The sequence below is a fragment of the Castanea sativa genome, chromosome 4, assembly GCF_040712315.1.
Source record: "Castanea sativa cultivar Marrone di Chiusa Pesio chromosome 4, ASM4071231v1".
In the NCBI taxonomy this organism is placed as follows: Eukaryota; Viridiplantae; Streptophyta; class Magnoliopsida; order Fagales; family Fagaceae; genus Castanea; species Castanea sativa.
Window position 1 is genome coordinate 42,211,349 of NC_134016.1, and position 11,628 is coordinate 42,222,976.

General features: G+C 35.4%; 2 protein-coding genes across 2 annotated transcripts; both read left to right on the forward strand.

The window, feature by feature from the left end:
• LOC142632313 (1-deoxy-D-xylulose 5-phosphate reductoisomerase, chloroplastic) lies at positions 1–5,281 on the forward strand. The gene is made up of 12 exons (XM_075806750.1): positions 1–175; positions 863–1,041; positions 1,607–1,693; positions 1,851–1,976; positions 2,065–2,127; positions 2,253–2,402; positions 2,608–2,675; positions 3,274–3,385; positions 3,512–3,616; positions 3,786–3,907; positions 4,245–4,391; positions 5,011–5,281. The coding sequence occupies exons 1-12, from the start codon at positions 82–84 to the stop codon at positions 5,177–5,179; spliced, it is 1,422 nt and encodes a 473-aa protein (XP_075662865.1). The 5' UTR covers positions 1–81; the 3' UTR covers positions 5,180–5,281.
• Positions 5,282–7,284: 2,003 nt separating this feature from the next.
• On the forward strand, positions 7,285–11,035 carry LOC142632245 (protein CURVATURE THYLAKOID 1A, chloroplastic). Its single transcript, XM_075806672.1, has 5 exons — positions 7,285–7,580; positions 8,795–8,895; positions 9,072–9,179; positions 9,359–9,430; positions 10,705–11,035. Exons 1-5 carry the CDS (start codon positions 7,412–7,414, stop codon positions 10,768–10,770), a joined length of 516 nt encoding a protein of 171 aa, XP_075662787.1. The 5' UTR covers positions 7,285–7,411; the 3' UTR covers positions 10,771–11,035.
• Positions 11,036–11,628: the final 593 nt, after the last annotated feature.

An 11,628-nucleotide genomic window follows, 5' to 3' on the forward strand; every position in this document is an offset into this window, starting at 1 on the left:
TGTGACCACAAATTTTATTCTTAAAATCCCAGTTTTTCATTTCCACATCAACTCTTTTTGTTCTCTGAAATCTTATTTGTGATGGCTTTGAATTTGGTTTCTCCAGCTGAAATCAAAGCCTTATCGTTCTTGGACTCCACAAAGTCCAATCACTCCCACAAGCTCTCAGTCTCAGGTTTACTCATTCACTGCCTTTTTTAACTTTCTAAAGCTCACAACTTTATATTTTCCTTCTCTGCCAAAAAAATCCTGGAAAAGTTGCTTTCTGTTACTTCCTTTCCTTTGGGTACTTCAGTTTTGTTTAAATGAGAGAAAAACTCAATCTTGTTGCCAAACACTTGCTTTCTTTAGCTTAAGGACAGAACAGTTATTTTTGTATGTACTTCCGGTTCTTAACATTTGATTCTCTGTGTTGGTTGCTGTTTGAAATTATGAACAAAGCATATAGCTTTAATTACAAAGAGGTTTAACTGAATAAATAAATAAACCTTTTTTTTTTCTTTTTTGGAAGTGGGTAGTTTTTGGTGTTTAGCTATATTGCTTTTGGTTGAATTTTTAGTGTGTGTGTGTACGGATTTTAGAACTTTTGAGGATCTGGGTCTGTGAAAAATTTGAAAATTTGGTATACTAAACGTTTATTTGAGTATAATTTGGTGTTGTATAATCTCGAAAATGCTATTCGGATTTGTAGAGTAATTCAGTCATGATTTTTGCTGTTGTTGTTATTGATCATATTGCAGTATATGAATTTCGGTAATTATGCTTCATGATTTTTTACTGTATTAGATATTGTTGTGTTAAGTAGTTTGACTTTAAAACCCTTTTGTTGGGGGTTTAATTTTTAGTTCTTTTTGATTTGTAGTTGGATATAAGTTGAAGAGGAAGGATCATAGAGTGGTATTTGGGAAAAATATTCATTGTTTGGCACAGGGACCTCCACCGGCCTGGCCAGGACGAGCTGTTCCTGAGTCTGGTCGTAGGACTTGGGATGGTCCAAAGCCTATCTCCATTGTTGGATCAACCGGGTCAATTGGAACTCAGGTAAAACAAAAGTAATTTGTTTTGTGACCACAATAAAATTATACTTAGTTTGGATTTGCTTATTTGCAATTTTGGTTTTTTTTTTTAAATTTTTTTTCTGGCCCCCCTACACTTTTTGGTATTATTCATGGTCCTACTATATTATTCAAGAACGGACACTTAAGGAGAACATGTAGATAATCTTTTATAAAATGTGTTGTTGGTACTAGCTAGATATTGTAAATTTTGATGTAAATAAAGGGGAATTGGAAACCGAAAAGGATTAGCAGGTTTTGAGATCAATAAACACTGATGACATAATGTGTTGTCAAGTTGGCACTAAAATTTTTTTCATTTTGTTTTGTAAGAAACTCGTCTATTTGGTATTTCCTTTTGTCATTGTGGAATCTGTAGTGACTTGTTTTTTATGTCTCTAACTTCTTCTTCTTTTATTTTTTATCTTTTTATGTCTAATTTTTTGTTTGACGGTAGAACGTTTTTGTTCTGAATTCAAACTAATGCTTGGCATGTGAAGTATGTCTTGACCCTTAATTAGTTGCTTAGAATTAGCTTTGGTGTTCTACAGACATTGGACATTGTGGCAGAGAATCCTGATAAATTCAGAGTTGTGGCACTTGCAGCTGGTTCAAACGTTACTCTTCTTGCAGATCAGGTAACGGTTAGATAAATAACATATAATACATGGTTTGGATTTTCCAATTTACAGCAAGCCTTAAATTTTAAGATGATATAGTCTGAGCTGTCACTTGATTACTATCCAGCATTATTGACGATTTCGTTTTATGAACTTATTTGTTCTTGCTGGATAGGTGAAAACATTCAAACCTCAACTAGTTGCTGTTAGAAATGAGTCCTTAGTTGATGAACTCAAGGAAGCTTTGGCTGGTGTTGAACCAAAGCCTGAGATTATTCCAGGGGAGCAAGGAGTTATAGAGGTGGCATAGAATCTGTATATTTGGTCTTTGTCTGGATAATGAAAGCCATTCTTGTTATTCAATAGATATTTTCTGCATATTTTTTCAGGTTGCCCGCCACCCAGATGCAGTCACGGTAGTTACAGGAATAGTAGGTTGTGCAGGACTAAAGGTAAATCCTTCAATTTTAAGTGTATTTTATTGAAAGGGCGAAACCAAAAGCAAGATATCACTTATTAGGAACAAACACATATTTGGCTAACTGAAGTGTTCCTGTTTTTTATTTTTTTTCCTTAGCCTACAGTCGCTGCAATCGAAGCAGGGAAAGACATAGCTTTGGCCAATAAAGAGACCCTGATAGCAGGAGGTCCCTTTGTCCTTCCTCTAGCTCACAAGCATAACATAAAAATTCTTCCTGCTGATTCAGAACATTCTGCCATATTTCAGGTATGAAAAGACGTGTATTGATTGCTAAGCTTATCCAACAAAATTTCAGATACTTCCATTACATTTAGTTTTTGGTAGTGATATGAATAATTCATGAATATTACTTGGATCTCATGTTATCTGTGGCACTTGAATGATCACTATATCATTTTACTCCACTATACGCGTATAAGAAGAAAAGCTTAAAGAAATCTCTCTTCTTCAGTGTATTCAAGGCTTGCCAGAAGGTGCACTTCGACGCATTATTTTAACCGCGTCTGGTGGGGCTTTCAGGTGTGAAAATCAAAATTTAAGCTATAATACTTCAGCTTGTAACTTTAAATGTACAGGGGGCAGTAATCACTTCTAATTTGCAGAGCTGGAGTCAATATGCAATTATTACCAATGTGGCTTAATTTGGCTCTTCTATGTTAGTTTGCTTGATAAGACATGTATTTAGTGCTCAATGTTTTTTAGTAATTTGAAAATCTTCTTAGTACAGTTTTAATGAACTCAAGTATACATTACCTGTTATAGAACAAAAGGAAAGCATCAAGAAAACATCTCAGGCCCCAGACATTTTTCTTATATTCAGTTTAATGATAGTTTCCTGCAAAGCCATTGAAAACTCCTTGCCTCTCATGTGTAGTATATCTGACTCATAAAATTTCTTTCATGGCCAATTTTGGAGTGTCACGTGACTCACATCTCCTACCTCTGATAATTAATACATTTAAGAGTTTTAGATCTTTTAGATTTCAGGTTATAATTATTTAGGAGCGGCTTGATGAACTTCTTGTGTATTTGATTTTCTCATATTAATAAAGATATCTTTACTTATCAATGAAAAAAGGAACTGAATTTTACAATTAGTTTACTTGGTTACCAACAGGGATTGGCCTGTTGATAAACTGAAAGATGTTAAAGTTGCTGATGCCTTGAAGCATCCTAACTGGAATATGGGGAAAAAGATCACTGTTGACTCTGCTACCCTTTTCAATAAGGTTTGTTCTTTACTTCTTTTTCTGTCTGTAGTTCAGATTGAAATACTGTGCTCCATCCGACTGATGTGCTATAATGGTATGAGGTGCCAGGAATAAGAAAATAAGTTCCTTTTTTTTTTTGGATAGGGTCTAGAAGTCATTGAAGCCCACTACCTGTATGGAGCTGGATATGATGATATTGAAATTGTGATTCATCCGCAATCTATCATCCATTCAATGGTTGAAACACAGGTTTGGTTTTATACATTTTCTAGTGTTGCTCTAATTATGTTTAAAGTGTCTGATATTTGCAAATGCTTTTATTTTTGTAGAGGCAGGGATATTGAAATGATAATGCTTCTGAATATACATGTGAAATTTCTCTTTTTATATCTATCTCTATTTATTTCTTTCTTTCCAGGATTCATCTGTTCTGGCACAGTTGGGGTGGCCTGATATGCGCTTGCCCATTCTCTACACAATGTCATGGCCAGACAGAATCTATTGCTCTGAAGTGACTTGGCCTCGCCTTGATCTTTGCAAGTACATAGTCTTTCCCCAATCATTTTATGGTTTTAAACTCCCTGTCATTTCCTTTTTAAATTCCAGGCGGGTATCACTTACCTACATTTCCAGGGTTAATTCCCTTAGTGGTAGATGCTCGCTAAATTGGTCACACAAACTGCTTCTCTTAAACAACCTTTTTCTGGATATCTTTCCAGAAATTATAGTGAGAATTCTCATCTTAGAAGATAAGCAATTCCTCTTCTTGCCAAGAGTGTTTAAGATATGATGATCAAGTTGAAAATGGTCAACATGCTTATAACTTCATGTCAGCGTGCTTGTTTAATATGACTCAAGTTAAAATGGGGTTATGCAGGCTTGGTTCACTAACATTTAAAGCTCCTGACAATGTAAAATACCCCTCGATGGATCTTGCATATGCTGCTGGACGGGCTGGTGGCACAATGACAGGTGTTCTTAGTGCTGCTAATGAGAAAGCTGTAGAGATGTTTATTGATGAAAAGTAAGTGTTCTGTTTCTTGATTTTCACTCAGTCCAAATGTTTCCTTTTGAACATTGGTGCATATCTTCTTGATAAATGTGTTTTCTATTTCTGCTTTCCTTGGGGTTCTTTTTCCAGATAACGTAACTTTTGTTGCTTATTGTTCAGTAGTATGCAAAATATTATATGTTTTCCTTTTGTAAAGGTTGTAATTTTTTCAGAGATTGAAGATCAGTTTATTGGTATTTTTCTCCAAAATGTTTCTGGTCTATTTCTATTTCTAAATTCCTTGGGAAAAATTTTCCATGGGCCCTGAGCCTCTGTCATCCTCTCCCACCGCAAGTAACCTGCATGACTACTTATTTACATCTTTAGAAATTGCATTTGTTATGACTACTTATTTACATCTTTAGAAATTGCATTTGTCATGAACCTATTGCTTTCAAACTGGACCGGTTTTCTTGCCCTTTGCATTTGCATTCACTATCCTGGTTTGCCTAACATATATTATTTGGAATCCAATTATTAAATTACCTCAGCTGTTTGCCTACTTAGTCATCTATAATGCAATCCTGTTCTTATATAAATACTGCTTCCAGATGTGATTTCTTCGCCGTTGAATAGTTTGCTTCGTTTTCAGGATTAAATATCTGGATATTTTCAAGGTTGTGGAGCTAACATGTGATCAGCATCAGAAGGAGTTGGTGACTTCACCTTCCCTTGAGGAAATTATACATTATGACTTGTGGGCACGGAAATATGCTGCCAGTTTGCAAGAGTCTTCCCGTGGAAGTCCTGTTCTTGCATGAGTGAAGCTAGCCTTGTTGGCCTGTATAAAGTTGGTCCAACTTGGAATGGAGATGTTGAATTCCTGCCAAAAAATTAGCATTTTTGCTAAGGACGGTTTTGGCGGTTTTGGCAAAAAGAGGAGAGAGAGGGGTGATTGGGGGGGGGTGGGGGTTGTTCAACTGTATCATAAATGGGTTTGGGGAAAATTGAGCAATTGTATTGAACATATATGAAAATGAAAATACGTATCTGAAATGTGTTCCCCATGATAGGTTTCCGAATGTTTGAATGCGTATCTTGGCCATTTAAGTGCCTAATTCAGAAGAAATCAATGGGAATGTTAGCAGAAAGACCAAAAAAATTGATGATAATCTCAGTTTGCCTCGAGGATGCAACTTCTTTGATTGTCTTGACCGCTTCTTTTCCAGTACCTTGTGCAAATAGGATCAGAAAGCTCTTCACTATGACAATAATTTCTTTTTTTTTTATACAAGATAGAATTTTACTTTAACCTAATCTAAGTGTAAATGTGTGTGAAATTTCCTCCTAGAAACTTGAACCCCGGCACTTGCCCCCCACACTCCATAAGTTTTTATACTTGTGGAGTGACCACCGTACCAAGGGTACGCGGTGGTACTGTGACAGTAATTTCTAATGCCTTTGGCCTTGTTCTAAACAAATTAAGTTTCTAGAAAGCATTAGCTTTTTCCTGCATTTGATGATGGGTAAGACTCAAATCTCCTAAGCCTAACTAAATTAATTTCCTTGTGTGTGTGTTACACTTCTACCAGGGACATAATTCGAGAAAGATATTTCTGTTAAGTTAAAACAATGACACTACCTTATCAATTCACTATCTTATTTATTTCATAGCAAGAAGCAGATATTGAAAATGATACAAAAGTCATGGGAACTCGCTACTACCCCTTGGATTCTGGATTGTGATAAGCTTGCAGTACCTATTGTTTTTGATGTTCTAGATCCTGTAGCATATGGTAGGATACTTCTCTTTGTATCTTCTGTGGAGTTTTAGAGGTAGCAAAATTTGACCCGGACCTAAATCTAAGAAAGGTGGAAGTTTGGCACATGAAATGTGGATTGTATTATATGGACCAGTTGGATCTTTTTTGACTTCCAATGATTGAGAGTGACAGATTTTGGTCTGAAACATTTTGTATTTTGTCAGACTTTGGATTGGATTGGGGACAAGCTAATACATTAGGCTGAAACCCGGTTCTGAACCAAGCTCAATCTGGACAATGAGTAGGCCTTGCATTGCATAGGTACATTTGGGCTTTCTTTGAGGCCCATAGTTAGACTGGACTTGAAACTTGACAAGCCTCAATCCATTCTGTTTATTTTTTTGCACATGGGGTACTCTGTCTCCACATATGCAAGACTCACAGGTAGGGTTATGTGCCATGTGCACTAAATAATTTCAAGTTATTTTATTTTCAATGAATCACTTATTCAACCAAACATAGAAACACTAAAAACACAATATTTTTCATAATATACTTTAAATTTTTAACAAGTTTTTATGGTTTTCAACTAGGGCATCATTGTTGTTATTTTAATCATTTACTATTCATAACTTCCAACCTCAATAAATTTGAAATATTTTATGACAAGAATTGTATTAAAAATTTTATTGCACTAGTCTTGCAAATACTACCAATTACAAAAGAAAAATATGAGGTTCAATCTCGCTTACATAAAAAATTTATCTATACTTGTTCAATCATAAAAATTACCGATTCAATTAGTAAATATTGAAAACCAAGCCTATTTTCAATTATTTGACTATCCAACTTTTAAAACCATGCATGTTAAGAGCAATCATCATAAATTAAAATTCTATCTTATCCAAAAAAAAAACATTTAGTTATTATATTATTTAAGTAATAGTTCTCATGACTTTTATTTATTTATGGATTTTCTTAGTGAAATATTGGTGTGCATCAAGACACACAAAAGAGAAGCTGAAGACCAAGAGAAGAGAGTGTGTATGGAACCACAAACGTAGATATCGGATAGGGAAGTAGCCAATCAAAAACTTGAGAGTTTCCACGCGTCACACTCTGAAACGAGTGACCGAATTTATCACCCATAGAGGAAAGGATAATAAAAAAAAAACATTAAAAAAAAAATAAAAAACAATATCAAAGTCAGAACTCAGAAACACAACACAAACTCAAAATGTGTGTGACAAAATAAAACCGAGTCCACATTTCAATCTATCATCGTCATCCATGGCAGCAGCGACGCCGTATGCGACGGCCTACACTAACACCGCTGTCTTAGTCCCTAGACTCTCCACCACCAACACCACCACCACCGTTCGCTGCTCTGCCTTGCCTTACCTCCCACCTCCTCGCTTGTCCTCCGCTTCTTTTCCAGCTTCTACTAAGCACTTTGCAGGTATATTTTTGGTTAAGAACTTTGTTAGAGCTTAATGACTAAACTAAACTAATCTTATTATAATGTATATAAATGGGTATTTTTTTTTTCTTGTTTGTTTTGTTTTCCTGTTTGAGTTTTGAGTTTGACTTTATTGATATGGGTTTCATTTGTGTATCACTCAACTGGGTTCTTCTTAACTTTTGGAAACCAAATAATATATGAAAAACTTTAAAGCTTTAAAGTAATCTTTTAAAAATGTATTTAAATGGGTCATCATTTTTTGTTTTTTGAGTTTGCAGCTTATGGACTTATGGTAGATTGGTAGTGAGGATCTTTTAGAAATATGTGGGTTTAATTTGTTTGTCACTCAACTGTGTTCTTCTTAACTATTGGAAACCAAATAAAATAGTAAAAGTTCTGGAAATTACATTACATATTGGTTCATATAGCCCCACAAAATTTTGAACTTCATTATTTGATATGTAAGGTGATTGAGATGTACACGAATGTGTGTTTTTAGTTGAGTGAGTCATAGCCTAAATGCTTGTTGAAAATGGTGATTTGAAGGAATGTGGTTAGGATTTGCTGACTTGCGATCATTTCATTGAAGGAATAGGCATCAGGGAGTTAAAATATGAAAATATATATAAAACAGTAATCCAATTTTAACATACTTCTAATTGCAGCAAAGGATAATTGAACCTAATCTACGAACTTTGGATTTGGAATGAGGCCGGCCTACTCAATTTCTTGTTTGATTGATAGTAGGTGATGAGCGAACTAGTGGCACTTAAGTTCCCATATTGTAAATTGTAATTAAATGTGGGAATTGACTGAGAACATCTAAATTCTTAATATAGGTATTCTAAGGCTTACTACACCTTTGGAGGGTGCTTAAAAAAATTATGTGCACAAGACATGCAGGGGAAGACAATGTTGATGGGTTTTTTGGAGAATGCATGAGTCTGTGTATTATGTATTGAGTATTCTTTTTTTGTTTTTGTTTCTGTTTTTGTTTTTTTTTCAATATCATTGGTTCTAACTATATATTTGTTTGTGATTGAGCTGAGTTTTCCATTTTTAATTTGTTGCTATTTGTAAAAGTTGCTTGAACGTTGCCTTCTCATAAAAAGGAAGAAATGATTTTTTTTTTTTTTGAAAAGCAGAAGGAAAACAGTTTATTGAAACTGTTTAAATTGTATAACTAAGATTCTTGTTTCTCTTTTGAACAGAGTGCCGTAGGTCCTCTGTGTCTCAGATTGGAGCCTCTTCCTCAGAAGACACATCCACTTCCCTTGATGCTAGTGAACTTTTTACAGACTTGAAGGAGAAGGTAAGAAGGAAAGCTGGCATAGTACTACTGAAGAAATTTTACCAATTTTCCTGCATTGTGTCTTTTGAATTAACTGATTTTTTTTCTGACTCTTTTTTCGGTTTACTATAGTACTTATTTTGTTTTGAGGAAAATTTCTATGGGTTTAAGTCATTTCCTTCTTTTGTAATAATTAGTGGGATGCACTAGAGAACAAGTCTACAGTAATTCTCTATGGGGGTGGGGCAGTAGTTGCTGTTTGGCTTTCTTCGATTCTTGTTGGTGCCATCAACTCAGTCCCATTGGTAGGTGATTTCTTTAAATAGCACGTGCTTCTATTTTCTTAAACTGGATTATATCAAAGAAATTTATGTTGTTTAAGTCCTTAGTAGGCTGATAAATTTTCAGCAAATAAAAATTGCTCTCTCTCTCTCTTAATAGCGGATTATTCAAGCACTCTGACATGGTTGTCTTCTTTTGCCAGCTTCCAAAGATTATGGAGTTGGTAGGGCTAGGATATACAGGATGGTTTGTATACCGTTACCTTCTCTTCAAGGTAAATCCAAGAGACTACAATTTTTTTTTTTGCTTTAAAATCTTAAGTACTTTATTTATAGAATTTGTGGTTTTAGGGGCAATTAGATCGGTTTTGTTGCATTTATGTTTTCATTCCGCATGCAATACTCCAATTGATTCGGTCTCCCATTTTCTGTAGCTCATGCTTTATTGTTCCTTTGAATCACTAGAGCTTGAATTGTTTCATTTTCAATTTGGAAAGCTTTGAATTTTCATCCTGCAGTCCCAAATCAATGTGAATAAAATCACATTAGAAAGTAGAAATTTCGCCCCTTCCAAATCAGCGTGAATAAAATCACATTATTAAGCCTTAACTTTTAACTAGTCAAAAAAGGCCAAGAGCCTCTTGGCTCAGTAGCACTAGGCAGAGGACTCAGGTTCGTCCCCTGGGGCAAGGTCCCCTCAACTTACTGTAACCAGAAAAAGAATCCAGAGAATGCCAAACCAAACCATATCTGCTGTGGAAAATAGAGAGCGTCTTTTCTTCATTGGGGATGAATGGGATAAGTTAATTGATTGGGTTGAGAAGAATTGAATAGGGAATTCTTTGAAGGCTGTCTGTAGTAGGCTAGCATCCAGTGCAGCTGTTTATCAAATATGGGCTAAGAGGAATGCTATCATTTTCCTAGGCTTGTTCAAAACAGAGGACCAGATTGGGGAACTCATAAGGAAGCAAGTCAAATCTCAAATTGAGGGTGGCTTGCCCTATGCTTGCTCCATAATTAATCAAGGATTCTGTTACAGATGGGGTTTTGCAGATTCTGTTCTAAAGATGGGAAGGCCCTGCTTAGTTCTAAGTGATCTATGGTCCAGTTGAAGGCTGCTGTAGTGATCTAGAGTGGTTTGTTGCTTTTATGGGGGTGGTGTTAGTTGTTTTGTCAGAATGTTGTGGCTGGTGTCCCTGCTCTTGTTCCTGTTTATTTAGTTGGGGTGTAATTCTGGTTTTTAGGCCTAGGAGGTGTTGCTTTATCCTATTCGTGGGCTCTTGCTGTTTTGGGTCTGGCCTATTGGCTTGGCCGTGTGTTTTGTTGTAGTTTCTGCCATCCCAGCTTGTTTCAATAAAGGTATCTTGATTATCAAAAAAAAAAAGGAGCCAAACCTGAGAGAGGGTTCAACATGGTTGGACCTTAATCTTAGAATATCTACTGTATCCAAGATAAGCTAGTTATTATCATGATCCTGATAGACCTCATGAATTTTTCACTAGCATATAGATCACCTATTCTAACAAATGATGTTCTTCTTTTACTTCAGTCAAGCAGAAAGGAACTAGCTACAGATATTGAATCATTGAAGAAGAAGATTGCTGGAACTGAATAGATCTGTTTGATTTTGTGGCAATTGAAGCCTCCGATTATCATGATGTTTTGTCTCCTTGTATTTCCTTTATGAGAGGCATCTGTATCCTGTGATGTAGAATAGGTTTTGTATTAATCCTCATTACTGTTGTATTCTCCCATTTCATCCTTAAAATAAGACTTGGGCAATTCAGTGTTTACAATTCTAAATGTATGCAGTTGTTGATTATACTTCCACAATAGTGATTATGAAGCAGCTCTTACGCTGCCTATGAAATATTAGCTCTTGTTGCTGTTTGCATTTTGATTTTTCTTTCCCTTGTCATTGCAATAAGAGAAGAGCTAGCTACTTGGAGGCAAAAGAGAGAACCGGTTGATGCACCTACTAGGATAAGAACCACCATTGCCAGAGTCAAAACCAGCTATATTACACTAGCAAAGTTCACAAAATCAAACTAGAGTCAGGATGTTTCATGTTGTGGAAATTTCTGCAAGAAACCAGTCAGAAATCTATGCAAGAAACCAGCCAGAGGTGCAGATTACATCATATAGCAAGCTTTTATTAAGCTTGGACATGTTGATTGTCTATGTGGCTACATTTTGTGGACTAGGTTGTAGCTCTAACTGCTGTGGACAATCTGGGCCAGAATGGTGAGTCCTTAGGCTGTCAGCATTAGTATCAGACTCTTCAAAACCACATTAGGCAAAAATTTAACTACACTCAGCCAAAAGACTCATGCATCATGTTGAATAAATTATCAAAAAGAAAAAAAAAAATTTGTATTCTCACATCTCTCTTTATCATACTATTTTAAATAAAATAATGGTATAGTATTGAGACTGATGTAGTTGTCTATGAATAGTAGATTAATTAAAATAA